We start from the raw sequence: 20,589 nt of genomic DNA on the forward strand, positions 1-20,589 counted from the left end.
TTGCCCTACGGGGGACTCACAGTCTTAATCCCCATTTTACAGATGAGGTAACTGAGGCACAGAGAAGTGAAGTGACTTGCCCAAAGTCACCCAGCTGACAATTGGCGGAGCCGGGATTTGAACCCATGAACTCTGACTCCAAAGCCCGGGCTCTTTCCACTGAGCCACGCTGAGTACAACGGCTGCTGGGGAGCTGGGCAGTCCTGTTCTCACTGTCTTGCCCTGGAAATTCCAATTTATCCCCAACCCCCCCATCTCAAACCTGAGTCTGACAGGCACATCAATTGAAGTACCTCAGGGGTCTCAGGAGCATTTTTAGGATTATGCAGTAAATGGGGCAAGGAAAAAGAACTGGAAGTTTGCTATGGGCAGGGAATTTGTTTATTTTTACATTGTACTCTCCCAAGTGCATAGTACAGTGCTTTGCACGTAGTAAGCGCTCAACAAGTACAATTGAATGAAAGAACTGGCCTTTTCATGATATGAGTTAAGCACTTACTATGTGCCGGGCACCGTCCTAAGCGCTGGGAAAGATACAGAGAAGCAGCGTGGCTCAGTGGAGAGAGCCCGGGCTTTGGAGTCAGAGGTCATGGGTTCAAATCCCGGCTCCGCCAATTTTCAGCTGTGTGACTTTGGGCAAGTCACTTCACTTCTCTGGGCCTCAGTTACCTCCTCTGTAAGATGGGGATGAAGACTGTGAGCCCCCGGTGGGACAACCTGATCACCTTGTAGCCTCCCCAGCGCTTAGAGCAGTGCCTTACATATAGTAAGTGCTTAATAAATGCCAACTTGTTCTTCCCAAGTGCTTAGTACAGTTCTCTGCACACAGTAAGCGCTCAATAAATACTATTGAATGGAAATGAATGAATGAAGGAGGGGAGAGTACTTGTCTGTTGGATATGAGGAGGGAGGGCTTTCCAGGCCAGAGTTAGGATGTGGGTGAGAGATCAGTGGGAGATAGATGAGATGGAGGGACAGTGAGAAGGTTGGCATTAGAGAAGCACCATGGCTTAGTGGAAAGAGCCCGGGCTTGGCAGTCAGAGGACGTGGGTTCTCATCCCACTTCGCCACTTGTCTGCTGTGTGGCCTTGGGCAAGCATCTCTGTGTCTCAGTTACCTCATCTGAAATAGGGGGTTAAGACTGTGAGCCCCATGTGGGACAACCAGATTACCTTATATCTACAACTGCACTTAGAACAGTGCTTGGCACATAGTAAGCACTTAACAAGTACCATCATTATTTTTATTAGAGGAGCGAAGTGTGCAGTGTGGGTTGGAGTATTTGATGATCTGGATAGAGAAGTGGAAGAAGAAGATGGACTTAAAACAAGAGGCCTTACAGGTTTGAAAAACATTGGCAACACATGCTACATGAATGCAGCTTTGCAAGCTCTTTCCAATTGCCCAGCCCACACCCTCTGCTCCTCTGCCGCTAATCTGCTCACCGTGCCTCGTTCTCGCCTGTCCCACCATCGACCCCAGGGCCTGGAATGCCCCCAATCCCTCTGCCCATCTGCCAAGCTAGCTCTCTTCCTCCCTTCAAGGCCCTACTGAGAGCTCACCTCCTCCAGGAGGCCTTCCCACACTGAGCTCCTTCCTTCCTCTCCCCCTCGCCCCCCTCTCCATCCCCGTCTCACCTCCTTCCCTTCCCCACAGCACCTGTATATATGTATATATGTTTGTACATATTTATTACTCTATTTATTTATCTTACTTGTACATATCTATTCTATTTATTTTATTTTGCTAGTATGTTTGGTTCTGTTCTCTGTCTCCCCCTTCTAGACTGTGAGCCCGCTGTTGGGTAGGGACTGTCTCTATATGTTGCCAATTTGTACTTCCCAAGCGCTTAGTACAGTGCTCTGCACACAGTAAGCGCTCAATAAATACGATTGATGATGATGATGATGATGATTTTTGGCGAGGGCAGGACAGACGTCTGGCTGGGACCCATCTCTGGCCCTCTGACATCTGGCATCCCAGGCCTGGGCCTAGTGAGAGCAAAACAAACCCTGCGCTCACAATACGATTGACCTCGGGGTCGAAGCCAGGGTGAATGCTGGGAGAGAGGGGGGTGGCCCAGGCCAGGATGGGCAGACATTCGATTAGGAATCAATTAGTCAATTAATCGGTCATATTTATTGAGCTCTCAATAATAATAGTAATAATAATAACAGTATTCATTAAATGCTTACTATGTGCCAAGCACTGTTCCAACCTCTGGGGTAGCTACAAGGTTCTCAGGATGTCCCATGTGGGGCTCACAGTCTTCATCCCCATTTTACAGATGAGGTAACTGAGGCCCAGAGAAGTGAAGTGACTTGTCCAAAGTCACACAGCTGACAAGTGGCGGAGCATATGTGGCTTAAGCCAGGATGGGCAGACATTTGAATAGGAATCCATTAGTCAATCAGTCACATTTATTGAGCTCTTAATAATGATGATAATAATAATAATAATAATGGTATTTATTAAGCACTTACTATGTGCCATGCACTGTTCTAAGCACTGGGATAGATACAAAGTTATCAGGTTATCCCACTTGGGGCTCACAGTCTTGATCCCCATTTTGCAGATGAGGTCACTGAGGCCCAGAGAAGTGACGTGACTGGCCCAAAGTTACCCGGCTGACAAGTGGCGGAGCCGGAATTAGAACCCATGACCTCTGACTCCCAAGCTCATGCTCTTTCCACTGAGCCACACCACTTCTCTACTTACTTGAGAAGCAGCGTGGCTCAGTGGAAAGAGCATGGGCTTTGGAGTCAAAGGTCATGGCTTCAAATCCCGTCTCCACCACTTGTCAGCTCTGTGACTTTGGGCAAGTCACTTAACTTCTCTGTGCCTCAGTTACCTCATCTGTAAAATGGGAATTAAGACTGTGAGCCCCACATAGGACAACCTGATCACCTTGTAACCTCCCCAGTGCTTAGAACAGTGCTTTGCACATAGTAAGCACTTAATAAGTGCCATTATTATTATTATTATTACTTACTACATACTCTTACTACGTGAGAGTGCAAAACAGAATTAGCAGACATAATGAGTTATAGTCTAGAGGAGGAGGAAAGGGTGGCCAAGCCAGAATGTACATTTGAGCAGGGGTGAGTGGGCCTGCCCAGAATGGGCATCTTGGTCAAGAATAATAATAATAATATAGTATTTGTTGAGCGCTTACTGTGTGTCAGGCACTGTTCTAAGCCCAGGAGTACATACAAGTTAATCAAGTTGGACACAATCCATGTCCCACACGGGGCTCACAGTCTTAATCCCCATTTTCCAGGTGAGGTAACTGAGGCAAGGAGAAGTTAACTGACTTGCCCAAGATCTCACAGCAGACAGGTGGCAGAGTTGGGAATAATAATAATAATAATGATGGTATTTGTTATGCACTTACTATGTGCAAAGCACTGTTCATTCATTCATTCAATCATATTTATTGAGCGCTTACTCTGTGCAGAGCACTGTACTAAGCGCTTTGGAAGTACAAGTTGGCAACATATAGAGACGATCCCTACCCAACAGTGGGGGGATACAAGGTGATCAGGTTGTCCCACCTAGGGCTCCCAGTCTTAATCCCCATTTTACAGATGAGGTAACTGAGGCCCCGAGAAGTTAAGTGACTTGCCCAAGGTCAAACAGCAGACATGTGGTGGTGTCAGGATTCGAACCCATCACCTCTGATTCCAAAGCATGGGCTCTTCCCACTGATCCAGGCTGCTTCGCTAATCACCACAGGATTAGAACCTGTGGCGAGGCCACAGCAAGCTGACTTGTAAGAGAACAACAACGAGGAAGAGATTGGCCAAGGCCCTGATGGGTTCTACCTGAGACAGGTGATTGCGGGGCTTTCTCTCCCTGCTCTACCCTGTAAAATGGGCCCGTACCCATCAGTGACTGGCACATAGAGCCACAGCTGCCACGCTTAAGGCAGATAAAAGGCGGGCACTTTGAATTGCCCACGAAGCACACAGAAGGTACACAAAGCGCATGCAGACGGGCATCACAGGGGCACGCTGAGTTGCAGAGAGGAGCAAGTACTGGAGCAGCAGGAGGGCAGCACTTGGAAGCAAGAAGAAGCAGAAGAAGCATGGGCAGAACGGACTCCTTTGACCCCAGACTGGAATTGGACCCTTGGTGGAGTGGGCTGAGTGAGTGAGTGTGTGTGTCACTCCCTTGTACATTGGTAAAACTAAGTAAAAAACTTTCCCCAGTCACCTTGGTGACCAGCGGGGTGGTTTGACGTCTTCTACGTGTCACTGAGGCTCCCCTGATCCAGGAAGTTCCTGGTCAGTATGAACCGGGGGAGAAGCCAGGTCCTGCACGCAGTAAGCGCTCAATAAATGCGATTGATTGATTCTGAGTCCTAGGCCCGTGCTCTGTTCACTAAGTCACGCCGCATAGAGGGTCCAGGCCGTGGTGGGCGTTTGGCTCAGGCTATGGGTGGCCCAGACCAGGTTGGGCATTTGGGTGGTCCTGGACAGAATGGGCATTTGGCTCAGGCTATTGGTGGCCCAGGCAGAGGCCTGCCCGTTCCATTCGTAGCTTGGGCAGTGGCTAGCGAGTGGAAGGCAACCTGCTACAAGTCAAAACTCCCCCGAGCTGGGCAGCAGCGGCGTGAAAGAGAGTCATTCGTTCATTAATTCATTCAATCGTGTTTATTGAGCGCTTACTGTGTGCGGAGCACTGTGCTAAGTTCTTGGGAAGTACAAGTTGGCAACATTTAGAGACGGTCCCTATCCAACAACGGGCTCACAGTCTAGAAGGGGGAGACAGACAACAAAACAAAAAATATTAACAAAATAAAATAAATAGAATAGTAAATACGTACAAGTAAAATAAACAGAGTAATAAATCTGTACAAACATATATACAGCTGCTGTGGGGAAGGGAAGGAGGTAGGGCGGGGGGATGGTGAGGGGGAGAGGAAGGAGGGGGAGCAGTCTGGAAAGGCTTCCTGGAGGAGGTGAGCTCTCAGTAGGGCTTTGAAGGGAGGAAGAGAGCTAACTTGGAGGATGGGCAGAGGGAGGGTATTCCAGGCCTGGGGGGGGGGCAGGGGTCGACGGCGAGACGGGCGAGAACGAGGCCCAGTGAGGAGGTTAGCGTCAGAGGAGCGGAGGGTGCGGGCTGAGAAGGAAAGAAGGGAGGTGAGGAGGAGGGGGCGAGGAGATGGACAGCCTTGAAGTCGAGGGAGGAGTTTACCACATCGAAGGAGGCAGTGTTCAACTACTTCCCAGTTTTGACCAAGAAAATTCTGTGGATCCAACACCAGATCGATTGCAGATGGAGGTGGGGCGTTCTGAGAGACATGTATCCATGGAATCGCTATGGGTCGGAGACGACTTGCCGGCATAAGACAAGACAATAGTTGGCCCAGACCAGGATGGGAGTTTGGGTTAGCCTGGCCACTGGCTTTGTCAGACTTTCAGCACTGCAATATTGCCTGTACCACTAGTTGACAATTGTCCTATAAAAGTTGAGTTTTGTAGGATGTATCAAGCCTTATGATGCAGTGGATAGAGGCTAAGTCAGAAGCTTTTGAGTTGTAATCCTGGCTCCGCCCCTTGTCTGCTGTGTGACCTTGGACAAGTCACTTCACTTCTCTGGGCCTCAGTGACCTCATCTCTAAAATGGCGATTGAGACTGTGAGCTCTACATGGGACAGGGACTGTGTCCAACCTCATTTGCTTTTATCTACCCCCAGCTCTTAGTTCAGTGCCTGGCACGTAGTAACAAACGCAGCATGGCTTAGTGGCAAGAGCCTGAGCATTAGGAGTCAGAGGTCATGGGTTCTAATCCCTCCTCTGCCACTTGTCAGCTGTGTGACTTTGGGCAACTCACTTCACTTCTCTGTGCCTCAGTGACCTCATCTGTAAAATGGGGATTAAGACTGTGAGCCCCACATGGGACAACCTGATTACCTTTTATCTATATACCCCAGTGCTTAGAACAGTGCTTGGCACATAGTCAACACTTGACAAAAAACATTATTATTATTATTATTATTATTACCTTGCCTCATCCCCACACCAGAACTCATATCCCACAGGCAGTGACTCCCCCTGTTCGTTCATTCATTCATTCAATCATATTTATTGAGAACTTACTGTGTGCAGAGTACTGGTCTAAGCGCTTTTGAAGGCCCACCTGCTCCAAGAGGCCTTCCCTGACTACGCCCTCATTTCCTTTTCTTCAACTCCCTTCTGCTTCACCCTGACTTGCTCCTTTTATTATCCCCACTCCCAGCCCCACAGCACTTAAGCCAAAGCTGTCATTCATTTATTTCTAGTAACGTCTCTCTCCCCCTCTAGACGGTAAGCTTGTTGTAGACAGGGAATGAATCTGTCTATTGCTATATTGAATTCTCCCAAGTGCTTAGTAGAGTGCTTTGTACACAGTAAATGCTCAATAAATATGATTGGATGAATGAATGAATGGGAAGCTCAGCTCAATTCTGTTGGATTGCAGTTTTATGTCGTCGAGTCGTTTCCGACCCATGGCGATGCCATGGACACGTCTCTCCCGGAAGGCCTCGTTCTCCATCTATAATCATTCTGGTAGTGGATTCGGAGAGTTCTCTTGGTAAAAATCTGGAAGTGGTTGACCATTCCTCCTTTCATGCAGTAAATTTCAATCTCCGCCTTCGACTCTTTCCGTGCCGCTGCTGCCCAGCACGGGTGAGTTTTGACTTGTAGCCAATGGCCTGCCACTCGGTAGCCACTGCCCAAGCTAGGAATGGCATGGACAGGCCTCTGTTTCACTCTTCCTCCCATAGCCCAGACTGGTAGAGGGCTGGAAACTCTCCAGGTGCCACCCTGAGGTCGGGGTTTGATTGTTAACTCCTTATCAAGATGTCCCAGGTGAGAAGCGGTGTTGCCTAGTGGGTAGAGCATTGCCCTGGGAGTCAGAAGGACCTGGGTTCTAATCCTGGTTCTGCCTCTTGTCTGCTTGGGCAAGTCACTTAACTCCTATTTTGCCTCAGTTCCTTCATCTGTAAAATGTGAGCCCTGTGTGGGACGGGGACGGTGTCCAACCTGATTATCTTGTATCCACCCCAGAGCTTAGAACAGTGCCTGGCACATAGTAAGCACTTAACAAATACCACAGTTACTTTTATTATTATAATATCATCTGCCAACAAAGCTGACACTCTGACAGGGAAGACAGATGTGATAATATTGACAAGTGGAGTCTTCATAGTGAATAATTGAACATAAGAGGGCTGAAGATTGATTGAACTAAGTCTGCAAGTGGCTTTGGGGGGGATCTGGAAATTAATTGGGATGACTTTTTGAGGGAGGTGGGATTTGAAAACTGGGAGGGAGAACTGTGGTCTGTCTACAGGGAGGGAGGGAATTCTAAGGCGGAGACCAGTGGGAGCTAGGAGAGGGAGGTGGACGAAGAAGGTGGGACAACTGGAAGGTTGGCTTGGGAGGAGTAAAGGCAGCCAGTAGGGAAATAGGAAGCAGCGTGGCTCAGTGGCTAGAGCACAGGACTGGGATTCAGAAGGACCTGGGTTCTAATCCCAGCCCTGCCACTTGTCCGCTGTGTGACAAGTCACTTCTCTCTGTCTCGGTTACCTTACCTGTCAAATGGGGATTAAGACTGTGAGCCCCATGTGGGACAGGGACTGTGTCCAACCCAATTATCTTGTATCTCTTCCCGGTGCTTAGAAAAAGAAAATGATGGCATTCGTTAAGCGCTTACTATGTGCAGAGCACTGTTCTAAGCCCTGGGGGGGGATACAAGGTGATCAAGTTGCCCCATGTGGGGCTCACAATCTTAATCCCCATTTTACAGATGAGGTAACTGAGGCTCAGAGAAGTTAAGTGACTTGCCCAAGGTCACACAGCAGTCATGTGGTGGAGTTGGGATTCGAACCCATGACTCCAAAGCCTGTGCTCTTTCCACTAAGCCACACTGCTTAGTAAAGTGCCTGTCACATAGTAAGCACTTAACAAATGCCATGAGAAAAAACTAGTAGGAGAAGCAAGTATATAGGTGGGGCCGGATGCGGGAGAGCCTTGAGGCCATTCATAAGGAAAACTGTTGCCCTTTCAATATTACTCAAGAATCCTACCTCGGTTGCATTCTCCCAAGTGCTTCATACAGGGCTCAGCACGTAGTAAGCGCTCAGTAAATACAATTGATTGACTGATGGCACCTTCTGTACTGCCCTTCCCTCTGGCAAGAACCTTTCTGCTTTGCTCTTCCAAGATTGTCTTGCCTTCTTCTCCAGGATTTAAAAGGATCTTGACAATTTAATGGTTGAATTCAGACTTCTGGAAAGTCTATAAAAAATGGCAAAGGTCAAAGAACTGTTCGGGCCATTATTTTTTTTTTATGGTATTCATTAAGCTCTTAATTTGCATCCAACACTGTTCTAAGCGCTGGGACAGATGCAAGCGAATTAGGTTGGATGCAGTTCTGTCCTTCGTGGGGTTCATGATGGTATTTGTTAAGCACTTATTATGTGCCAAGCACTGTCCCACTTGGGGCTCACAGCCTTAATCCCCATTTTTCAGATAAGGTAACTGGGACTAGGTAGGAGGGAGAACGGGAGAACTGAGGCACGGAGAAGTTAAGTGACTTGTCCAAGGTCACACAGCAAGCAATTGACAGAGCTGGGATTGAAATTCAGGTCCTCTGACACCCAGGCCTATGCTCTTTCCACTAGGCCATGCTGCTTTGCTGTATTGCAACTTGTGTCCTACTTATCCTCTCCACCCCTGGGGTAATAATAATAATTGCTATTTTTATTATTCATATTCATTCATTCAATCATATTTATTGAGCGCTTACTGTGTGCAAAGCACTGTACCAAGCGCTTGGGAAGTACAACTTGGCAACATATAGAGATGGTCTCTACCCAACAGTGGGCTCACAGTCTAGAAGGGGGAGACAGAGAACAAAACAAAACATATTAACAAAATAAATAGAATAAATATGTACAAACAAAATAGAGTAATAAATATGCGCAAATATATATACATATACAGGTGCTGTGGGGAGGGGAAGGAGGTAAGGGGGGGATTCATTCAATCGTATTTATTGAGTGTTTACTGTGTGCAGAGCACTGTACTAAGCGCTTGGGAAGTACAACTTGGCAACATATAGAGACGGTCCCTACCCAAACAGTGGGCTCACAGTCTAGAAGGGGGAGACAGAGAACAAAACAAAACATATTAACAAAATAAAATAAATAGAATAAATATGTACAAACAAAAGAAATAGATGGAGAGGGGGATGAGGGGGAGAGAAAGGAAGGGGCTCAGTCTGGGAAGGCCTCCTGGAGTAGGTGAGCTCTTGAAGGGAGGAAGAGCGCTAGCTTGGCGGATGGGCAGAGGGAGGGCATGTACAAATGTATGTAAATACATTTACATGTAATATGTAAATACAGAAATGCATTTATGTACAAATAAAATAGAGTAATAAATACGTACAAACATCTATACAGATGTTTGCCCCCTCTCCATCCCCCCCATCTTACCTCCTTCCCTTCCCCACAGCACCTGTATATATGTATATATGTTTGTACATATTTACTACTCTATTCATTTATTTATTCATTTTATTTGTACATATCTATTCTATTTATTTTATTTTGTTGGTATGTTTGGTTTTGTTCTCTGTCTCCCCCTTTTAGACTGTGAGCCCACTGTTGGGTAGGGACCGGCTCTAGATGATGCCAACTTGGACTTCCCAAGAGCTTAGTCCAGTGCTCTGCACCCAGTAAGCGCTCAATAAATACGATTGATGATGATGATGATGATGAAATGTATGTAAATACATTTACATGTAATATGTAAATACATAAATGTATTTATGTACAAATAAAATAGAGTAATAAATACGTACAAACATCTATACAGATATACAGGTGCTGTGGGGAGGGGAAGGAGATAAGGCGGGGGGGATGGGGATGAGGGGGAGAGGAAGGAGGGGGCTCAACAGTGGGCTTACAGTCTAGAAGTCTAATATTCATAAACACTTACAATGTGTTGAGCACTGTTTAAAGCACTGGGGTAGATACAAATTAATCAGGTTGGGCATAGTCCCTGTCCCACATGGTGCTCACAGTCTATGGAGGAGGGAGGACAGGTATTGAACAGGTACTGAGAAGCAGCGTGGCTCAGTGGAAAAGAGCCCGGGCTTTGGAGTCAGAGGTCATGGGTTCAAATCCCAGCTCCACCAAATGTCAGCTGTGTGACTTTGGGCAAGCCACTTAACTTCTCTGTGCCTCAGTCACCTCATCTGTAAAATGGGGATGAAGACTGTGAGCCCTCCGAGGGACAAACTGATCACTTTGTAACCTCCCCAGTGCTTAGACCAGTGGTTTGCACAAAGTAAGCACTTAATAAATGCCATTATTATTATTGAACCCCCATTATACAGATAAGGAATCTGAGGCACAAAGAAGTTAAGTGACTTGCCCAAGGTCACACAGCTGGAATTAGAACCCAGGTCATCTGACTCCCAGGCCTGTGGTCTTTCCACTAGGACCAGGCTGCTTCTCGGGGCAGAGAGCAAGAGGGTCGGAAACCCAAATTCAAATCTCACCACAATTCCAGCTCAGCAGCAGCTGGGAGACTGATCAATAATGACAATAATAATAATATTGATGATGGTATTTGTTAAGCACTTACTATGTGCCAAGCACTGTCCCATGTGGGGCTCACAGCCTTAATCCCCATTTTTCAGATGAGTTAACCGAGGCACAGAGAAGTGAAGTGGCATGCCCCAGGCCACGCAGCTGACAAGTGATGGAGGCGGGATTAGAACCCATGACCTCTGGCTCCCAAGCCCTTGCTCTTTCCACTAAGCCATGCTGCTTCTCAAGAATCTCCACTGATGCCCTTTCAGATCTTGACCCAGGTGGGAGAGTTTCCCGGTTGGGATTGTTTGGACTGTAGGAAATTCAGACAATTTCCCCAAATGGACACCTCCCTGGGCTCAGTTGTGCACGGGAGAGGGCGCGTGGGTATGTGTGAGTGTGTGATGGTGAACCAGTTCCAAAAACAGAGGAACCATCTGTGACTCGGAGCCCAGAAAACCCTTCCGGGGGTGCGGGGGGAAGCGCTGCTAGGAATTAAGGAAGTGAGAAGGATCGGACAGCAGACCATGGCTCTTCTGGTCTTCAAAGCTCCGGCCCGCTCCGTGGGTGCTCGGTATAGAGCTCTGGCCTCGACGGATGCTCAGTACCATTCCCTGCCTTCTGTAGATCCTTGGTTCCATGCTCTGAGCCGCTGAATGCTGAAGGCCCGTCTCCTCCAAGAGGCCTTCCCGGACTCAGCTCCCCCTTTCCTCTCCTCCCACTCCCTTCTGCATCAGCCTGACTTGCTCCCTTTGCTCTTCCCCTATCCCAGCCCCACACCACTTATGTCCACATAATAATAATAATAATAATGATGGTATTTGTTAAGCCCTTACTATGTGCAAAGCACTGTTCTAAGCTCTGGGGGGGGATACAAGGTGATTAGGTTGTCCCACATGGGGCTCATGGTCTTAATCCCCATTTTACAGATGAGGTAACTGAGGCACAGAGAAGTTGCTTGCCCAAGGTCACACAGCTGACAAGTGGCGGGGCAGGGATTTGAACACCTGACTTCTGACTCCTAAGCCCGTGCTCATTCTTATTTGTCCGTATTGATGTCTGCCTCCACCAACCCACCTCCAAAGACTCTAAGTTCATTGTGGGCAGGGAATGTGTCTGTTTATAGTTGTATTGTACTCTACCAAGTGCTTAGTACAGTGCTGTGCACACAGTAAGTGCTCAATAATTACAATAGAATGAATGAATGAAAGGTAGACCTGGGACAAGCCTGGATTCTTTTTTTTCTTTCTTTTTTTATGGCATTTGTTAAGCACTTACTATGTGCCAGACACTGCACTTAACACTGGGGTAGATACAAGCTAATCAATTTGGACATGGTCACTGTCCCACTTGGGACTCAGAGTCCAAATCCCCATTTTCCAGGTGAGTGAACTGAGGCACGGAAAAGTTAGTAGACTTGTCCAAAGTCCCACAGCAGACAAGGGTGGAACTAGGTTAGAAACCAGGTTCTTCTGACTCTCAGGCCTGGGTTCTACCCCCTAGGCAACACTGCTTTCCCTGGGTTACGGGCCCAGGGTCTTCTTGCTACCCAGGACCAGCTCTTTTCACGGAGGGCAGATGGGGAGCTGGAGGGTTGGCAATCCTGGGCGGAGTTCGGGCAGGGTCACCCCATTTCGTCAAATCAATCAATCGTATTTATTGAGCGCTTACTGTGTGCAGAGCACTGTACTAAGCACTTGGGAAGTACAAGTAGGTATCCCTGCTGTGGATGGAGGAGGACAAGGGCGAGGAGAAGGAGAAGGACATGGAGGTGGAGGAGGAGGAAGAGGAGGACAAGGAGGATGAGGGCAAGGACGAGGAGGAGGAGGAGGAGGCGGAAGACGAGGAGGAGAAGGAGGAGGGAAGGAGGAGAAGAAGGAAGAGGAGGAGGTGTCCTGTCTCTCTATACTTCAATCTATACTTCACTGTGCTGCCTGGATTGTCTTTTCTACAGATATGTTCTGAGCACTTCACCCTCCTCAGAAATCTCCAGTGATTGCCTATCAACCTTCGCATGAAGCAAAAACTCCTCACTACTGGCTTCAAAGCTGTCCATCCCCTTGCCCCCTTCTTGCCTCACCTCCCTTCTCTCCTTCTCCATCCCTGCCCGCACCCTCCACTCCTCTAACCTCCTCACTGGGCCTCGTTCTCGCCTGTCCCGCCGTCGACTCCTGGCCCACGTCCTACCTCTGGCCTGGAACGCCCTCCCTCCTCTAATTCAACAGATAATCACACTCCCCCCCCCGCCCCCTCTTCAAAGCCCTACTGAAGGCTCACCTCCTCCAAGAGGCCTTCCCAGACTAAGCTTCCCTTCTCCTCTGCTCCTCCTCCCCTCCCCATCACCCCCACTCCCTCCCTTTGCTCTACCCTTTCCACTGTACTTGTGTATATGTGTCTATATTTATAATTCTATTTATTTATATTAATGATGTGTATTTATCTATAATTCTATTTATTTGTATTGATGCTATTGCCTATTTACTTGTTTTGATGCCTGTCTCCTCCCTTCTAGACTGTGAGCCTGTTGTGGGCAGGGATTGTCTCTATTTTTTGCTAATTGTACTTTCCAAGTGCTTAGTCCAGTACTCTGCACACATTAAGTGTTCGATAAATATGATTGAATGAATGAATGACAAAGAGGAGGTGGAGGAGGAAGAGTTGAAGACTTAATCATGGCCCCGCCATTCATCTGCTGTGTCCTTAGACAGATCACTTAACTTCTCTGTGCCTCAGTTCCCTCATCTGCAAAATGGGGATTCAACACTGTGAGCCTCATATGGGACATGGAAGTGTCCAATATGAGTGACTGGCACATTGTAATAATAATAATAATGGCATTTGTTAAGCACCTACTATGTGCAAAACACTGTTCTAAGTGCTGGGGGATACAAGGTGATCACATTGTCCCACGTAGGGCTCACAGTCTTCATCCCCATGTTACAGATGAGGTAATTGAGGCACATTGAATTTAAGTGACTTGCCCAAAGTCACACAGCTGACAAGTGGCAGAGCTGGGATTAGAACCCATGACCTCTGACTTGCAAGCCTGTGCTCTTTCCACTGAGCCACGCTGCTTCCCCAAATACTATTATTATTATTATTATTATTATTATTATTATCTTGAATCTATTCCAGCCTCCCCTTTGAATCAACGCCTTACTGTGGCAGGATAGTTTGCATATGCCAATGAAGCATAGAGCTCTGCCATTGAGAGATACTCTTGCTAGAGTTACCCAGAATGGAAAGGTCTAATTGGAAGCGTCAGACAAAGTTGATTCACCTATCCTGGGCAGCAGAGATATGGGAAAGAGTCAAAGGTCAAATGATCAAAATGTTGATCAAAGACAGTGGCAGAGATTCAAGTTTTCACTGCGCAGGAGGAGGTGACGGTAAACCATTTCCGTGATTTTTTCCAAGAGAACTCTACGGATACACGTACCAGAGTGAGGTCAGAAGTAACGCAATGAGCTATTGGGGAAGAGCAGACGACGTCTTGGAGTATCGCGTACCTTTACGATGGGGCCGGAATAAAGCCTGCAGGACCTGTGGTCGCTGATTCACTCATTCATTCAATCGTATTTATTGAGCGCTTACTGTGTGCAGAGCACTGTACTAAGCACTTGGGAAGTACAAGTCGGTAACATGTAAAGACAGTCCCTATCCAACAACGGGCTCACAGTCTAGAAGGGGGAGACAGACAACAAAACGAAACATGTGGACAGGTGTCAAGTCATCAGAATAAATAGAAATAAAGCTAGATGCACATCCTTAACAAAATAAATAGAATAGTAAATATGTACAAGTAAAATCAATAGAGTAATGAATCTGTACAAACATATTTACAGGTGCTGTGGGGAGGGGAAGGAGGTAGGGCCGGGGGGATTGGGAGGAGGAGAGGAAAAAGGGGGCTCAGTCTGGGAAGGCTGATGTTGCCGTACGAGAAATGAGTATCAGAAGCTGTAAAGATACCCTTATTATCGCAACGTGGAATGTGCAGAGTAGGAACCAGCGAAAGTTGGAAATAGTGGATTATGGCAGCAGACAGGGCGTTCTGGAGAAAGTACATCCATGGAGTTGCTGTGAATAGGAAGCAATTCGATGGCACATAATAATTCATTCATTCAGTAGTATTTATTGAGTGCATACTGTGTGCAGAGCACTTTACTAATAATAATCGCTACCATCCAAACCGCTACCATGCTGCTTCAATCTCTCATCCTATACCGACTGGATTACTGCATCAGCCTCCTCTCTGATCTCCTATCCTCCTGTCTCTCCCCGCTTCAGTCCATACTTCATTCTGCTGCCCAGATTATGTTTGTACAGAAAAGCTCTGGGCATGTCACTCCCCTCCTCAAAAATCTCCAGTGGTTGCCTGTCAACCTTCGTATGAAGCAAAAACTCCTCACTCTGGGCTTCAAGACTCTCCATCCCCTCGCCCCCTCTTACCTCGCCGCCCTTCTCTCCTTCTCTAGCCCAGCCCGTACCCTCCGCTCCTCTGCTGCCGCTAATCTCCTCACTGGGCTTAGTTCTCGCCCTTCCCGCCGTCGACCCCTGGGCCCATGTCCTTCCCCTGGCCTGGAATGCCCTCCCTCTACACATCCTCCAAACTAGTTGTCTTCCTTTTTTCTAAGCCCTACTGAGAGCTCACCTTCTCCAGGAGGCCTTCCCAGACTGAGCCCCCTTTTTCCTCTCCTCCTCCCCACCCCCTGCCCTTGCCCTACCTCCTTCCCCTCCCCACAGCGCTTGTATATATTTTTACAGATTTATTACTCTATTCATTTCACTTGTATATATTTACTATTTATTTTGTTAATGGTGTGCATATAGCTTTAATTCTATTTGTCCTGACTATTTTAACACCTGTCCACATGTTTCTTCTTGTTGTCTGTCTCTCCCTTCTAGACTGTGAGCCGGTTGGTGGGCAGGGACCATCTGTATATGTTGCCGACTTGTACTTCCCAAGCGCTTAGTACAGTGCTCTGCACACAGTAAGTGCTCAATAAATATGATTGAATGAATAATAATCTATTCCAGGGTTTAGTGCAGGGCCTGGCCGAAAGTAAGCGCTTAACAAATACCAGCACTCCCAGTTGATCAGGTGCTTTGGGATCCTTCCACCAAGGGCCAGTTTGTGGTTGCTTAGGACCCACGATGCCCTCTGGGTGGGACTTTCCTTTTCCTGGCCATGTCCTCTCTAGATTCTGCCTCCCATTTACCCATCACCTTGTAACCTCCCCAACGCTTAGAACAGTGCTTTGCACATAGTAAGCGCTTAATAAATGTTATTATTATTATTATTATTATTATTATTATTATTATTATTATTACCTCTGGTATCTCTGAGACGCCCAGTTCATCTAACAGTTTGTCATTCGTTGATTCATTCAATCATATTTACTGAGTGCTTACTGTGTGCAGAGCACTGGACTAAGCGCTTGGGAAGTGCAAGTCGGCAAAATATACAGACGGTCCCTACCCAAAGTCTAGAAGGGGGAGACAGACAACAAAACAAAACGTGTAAACAGGTGTCAAAGCTATTTGCACATCATTAACAAAAGAAATAGAATAGTAAATATGTACAAGTAAAATAAATAAGTACTAAATCTGTACAAATATATACAAGTGCTGTGGGGAGAGGAAGGAGGAGCATTGTCAGCATTGGAGAGCAGCGTGAAGAGGACGCGCCTGGGAGTTAGAGGACCCGAGTTCTAATCCCATCTCTGTCAATTCATTCATTCATTCAATCATATTTATTGAGCGCTTACTGTGTGCAGAGCACTGTACTAAGTGCTTAGGAAGTACAAGTTGGCAACATATAGAGACGGTCCCTACCCAACAACGTGCTCACAGTCTAGAAGTAATAATAATAATTTTGGTATTTTTTAAGTGATTTCTATGTGCAAAGCACTGTCTAAGCGCTGGGGAGGATACAAGGTGAGCAGGTTTTCCCATGTGGGGCTCACAATCTTAATCCCCATTTTACAGATGAGGTAAGTGAGGCACAGAGAAGTTAAGTGACTTGCCCAAAGTCACACAGCCGACAAGCGGCGGAGCAGGGATTTGAACTCATGGCCTCTGACTCCCAAGCCCGTGCTCTTTCTACTAAGCGACACTGCTTCTCAATTGCTTGCCGTGTGATATGTTGCCAATTTGTACTTCCCAAGCACTTAGTACAGTGCTCTGCACATAGTAAGCGCTCAATAAATACAATTGATGATGATGGCAAGTCGCTTAACTTCTCTGTGCCTCAGTTCTCCTGTTCTCCCCCCTACTTAGAGTACGAGCCCCATGCAGGACAGGTGCTGTGTCCAACCTAATTGACTTGTATATATTCTAGTGCTCAGAACGGTGTTTGAAACATAGTAAGAGCTTAACAAGTACCATAAAAAGAAAATAAAAAGAGAAGCAGTGTGGCCTAGTGGGACTAATAATTATGGCATTGTTAAGCGCTTACTATGTGTCAGGCACTGTTCTAAGTGCTGGGGTGGATACAAAATAAGCAGGTCGGACAGAGTCTCTGTCCCACATGGGGCTCACAGTCTTCATTCCCATTTTACAGATGAGGGATCTGGGGCCCAAAGTCACACAGCAGCTGAGTGGCAGAACTAGGATGAGAACCCAGATGGTTCTGATTCCCAGATCCCTGTTCTGTCTACTATAGAGAAGCAGTGTGGCTCAGTGAAAAGAGCATGGGCTTGGGAGGTCCTGGGTTCTAATCCCAGCTCTGCCACTTGTCAGCTGTGTGACTTTGGGCCAGTCACTTCACTTCGCTGGGCCTCAGTTACCTCATCTGTAAAAGGGGGATGAAGACTGTGAGCCCCACGTGGGACAACCTGATTGCTTAGAACAGTGCTTGGTACATAGTAAGTGCTTAACCAATACCATAATTATTATTATGAACTATTAGGGGAGGATTTGGAGTTGGGCTGTTGCAGGTGGGCTCACGCCGGGGGGCGGGGGGGGGGGGGGGCTTTGGCTCAGTCAGGTGGTTGTAGTTATCTGTCTCCCCCTTCTAGACTGTGAGCCCGCTGTTGGGTAGGGACTCTATATGTTACTGACTTGTAATAATAATAATAATGATGGCATTTATTAAGCACTTGCTATGTGCAAGGCATTGTTCTAAGCACTGGGGGTATACAAGGTGATCAGGCTGTCCCACAGGGGGCTCACAGTCTTCATCCCCATTTTACAGATGAGGTAACTGAGGCCCAGAGAAGTTAAGTGACTTGCCCAAAGTCACACAGCTGACAAGTGGCAGAGCCAGGACTGGAACCCACGACCTCTGACTCCAAAGTCCGTGCTCTTTCCACTGAGCCACGCTGCTTCTCTACTTGTACTTCCCAAGCGCTTAGTACAGTGCTCTGCACACCGTAAGCACTCAATAAATGTGATTGATTGAATGACTGAATGACTAGCCGTGTGCCCGCCCTCACCTCCTCCCCAGCTGGACCCCCCAGCTGGTTAATCAGTAGCCCTGACAAGGACAGCTGATTTCGGAGTGAAGCAAGACCTCATGGGTGGGCCGAAGGACGGATGGACAGTCCAGGGCCCCCGAGCACTGGGGAAAGGCCTTGGTAACTCTCTGTCCCCATCCTCAGATCTCAGGGGCACGCAGCCCCTCCGACGGAGCCCCCCGCCTCAAGCTCCCCAGGTGCCGTCCCCTGAGGAGGAACGATGTGGGTCGCTTGGATGGTGGGCCTCTTGTCCCTGATCTGGGCCTGTGTCTGCCCCGATGCTGCGTGGGTGAGTCTCTGTTAGGGCCAGAATCCTGACATTGTGGCTGGGATGGCGATGTGGGGGGCTTAGGCCCTGGGGGAGACCCCCCAGACCGTCCTTCCCCTCCCCACAGCACCGCTACCCATTTTTGTACAGATTTATTACTCTATTTTACTTGTACTTATTTACTATTCTATTTATTTTGTTAATGATGTGCATCTCGCTTTAATTCTATTTGTTCTGACAACTTGACACCTGTCCACATGTCTTGTTTTGTCGTCTGTCTCCCCCCTTCTATTCATTCATTCATTAGACTGTAAGCCTACTCTTTTAGACTGTGAGCCCACTGTTGGGTAGGGACTATCTCTGTATGTTGCCAACTTGTACTTCCCAAGCGCTTAGTACAGTGCTCTGCACACAGTAAGCACTCAATAAATACAATTGATTGATTGATTGATTCAATCGTATTTATTGAGCACCTACTGTGTGCAGAGCACTGTACTAAGCCCTTGGGAAGTACAAGTTGGCAACATATAGAGACAGTTCCTACCCAGCAACGGGCTTACAGTCTAGAGGGGGGCGACAGAAAACAAAACATGTGGACAGACTGTGAGCCCATTGTTGGGTAGGGACCGTCCCTATATGTTGCCAATTTGTACTTCCCAAGCACTTATACAGTGCTCTGCACATAGTAAGCGCTCAATAAATACGATTGATGATGATATAGAGATGGTCCCTACCCAGCAATGGGCTTACAGTCTAGAGGGGGGTGACAGAAAACAAAACAAAACATGTGGACAGACTGTGAGCCCATTGTTGGGTAGGGACCGTCTCTATATGTCACCAACTTGTACTTCCCAAGTGCTTAGTACAGTGCTTTGCACATAGTAAGCGCTCAATAAATACAATTGATGATGATATAGAGATGGTCCCTACCCAGCAATGGGCTTACAGTCTAGAGGGGGGTGACAGAAAACAAAACATGTGGATAGACTGTGAGCCCATTGTTGGGTAGGGACTGTCCCTATATGTCACCAACTTGTACTTCCCAAGCGCTTAGTACAGTGTTCTGCACATAGTAAGCACTCATTAAATACGATTGATTGAATGAATGAGGATCTAGGGAGTGCTGCTCCTGGAAGTGGGATGAGTGGGAGACCGACAGCTTCCTGAACGGAGGCAGACACCCTGCTCTCACTAAAATGGCCCCAGGCTTAATATTTGGCCACTTCATTGTTCTATTACACCCTCCCAAGCGCTTAGTACAGTGCCCAGCACACAGTAAGTGCTTAATAAAAACAACTGAATGAATTAGAGAAGTGATGGTGCAGAACATATTTTTTTCATCTAATGGTATTTGATAAGCACTTAAGGCACTGTACTAAGTGCCGGGGTAATAATAATTGTGGCATTTGTTAAGCGCTTCCTACATGTTAGGCACTGTTCTACGCTCTGGGGTAGATACAAGGTAATCTAGTAGGACACAGTCCCTGTCCCACATAATAATAATAATGATGGCATTTATTAAGCATTATGCAAAGCACTGTTCTAAGAGCTGGGGAGGATATAAGGTGATTAGGTTGTCCCAAGGGGGGCTCACAGTCTTAATCCCCATTATACAGATGAGGGAACTGAGGCACAGAGAAGTTAAGTGACTTGCTAAAAGTCACACAGCTGACAAGTGGTGGAGCGGGGATTTGAAACCGTGACCTCTGACTCCAAAGCCCGGGCTCTTTCCACTGAGTCATGCTGCTTCTCTGGCCAAGCTGCTTTTAGGGTTCCCAGTCATGATTTCCATTTTACAGATGAGGGAACTGAGGCCCAGAGAAATGAAGCGACTTGCCCAAGTCCCAGCAGACAGGTGGAGGAGCCGGAATTAGAACCCAGGTCCTTCTGACTCCCAGTCCCCGGGTCTTTCCACGAGGCCATGGATGATCACATTGGGCACAGTCCCTGTCCCACATAGGGATCAGTTTCAAGCCGCATGTTACAGATGAGGGAACTGAGGCCCAGAGAAGTGAAGTGACTAAAAACAATTGATAAATTGATTAATTGTATTCTCCCCCATCGCGGCTTTGGGTGTCGTTCCCCACAGCTCCAAGACACTGTGACCCCGACAGAGTGCTGTGAATGAGACAAGCATTGTAAAGTCAAGATGGGACCACGCGAAGCCAAAACAGGCTGTGTGGGGAAAAAACGTTCTAAGTGTTGATTATAATAACAATAATAATAATAATAATAACAATAATAATAATAATAATAGCATGTATTCATTCAAT

General features: G+C 47.3%; 1 protein-coding gene across 2 annotated transcripts in view; it reads left to right on the forward strand.

The window, feature by feature from the left end:
• Positions 1-18,129: 18,129 nt before the first annotated feature.
• The window catches only part of HGFAC (HGF activator), a 75,496-nt gene continuing 73,036 nt past the window's right edge, over positions 18,130-20,589 (forward strand). For both annotated transcript variants that reach the window (XM_038745282.1, XM_038745283.1), the window contains exon 1: positions 18,130-18,337. In XM_038745282.1, the coding sequence (XP_038601210.1) occupies positions 18,269-18,337 (69 nt within the window). In that variant the 5' untranslated portion in view covers positions 18,130-18,268. The remainder of the gene's footprint in view (positions 18,338-20,589) is intronic.

The sequence above is a fragment of the Tachyglossus aculeatus genome, chromosome 4, assembly GCF_015852505.1.
Source record: "Tachyglossus aculeatus isolate mTacAcu1 chromosome 4, mTacAcu1.pri, whole genome shotgun sequence".
NCBI classification, from domain to species: domain Eukaryota; kingdom Metazoa; phylum Chordata; class Mammalia; order Monotremata; family Tachyglossidae; genus Tachyglossus; species Tachyglossus aculeatus.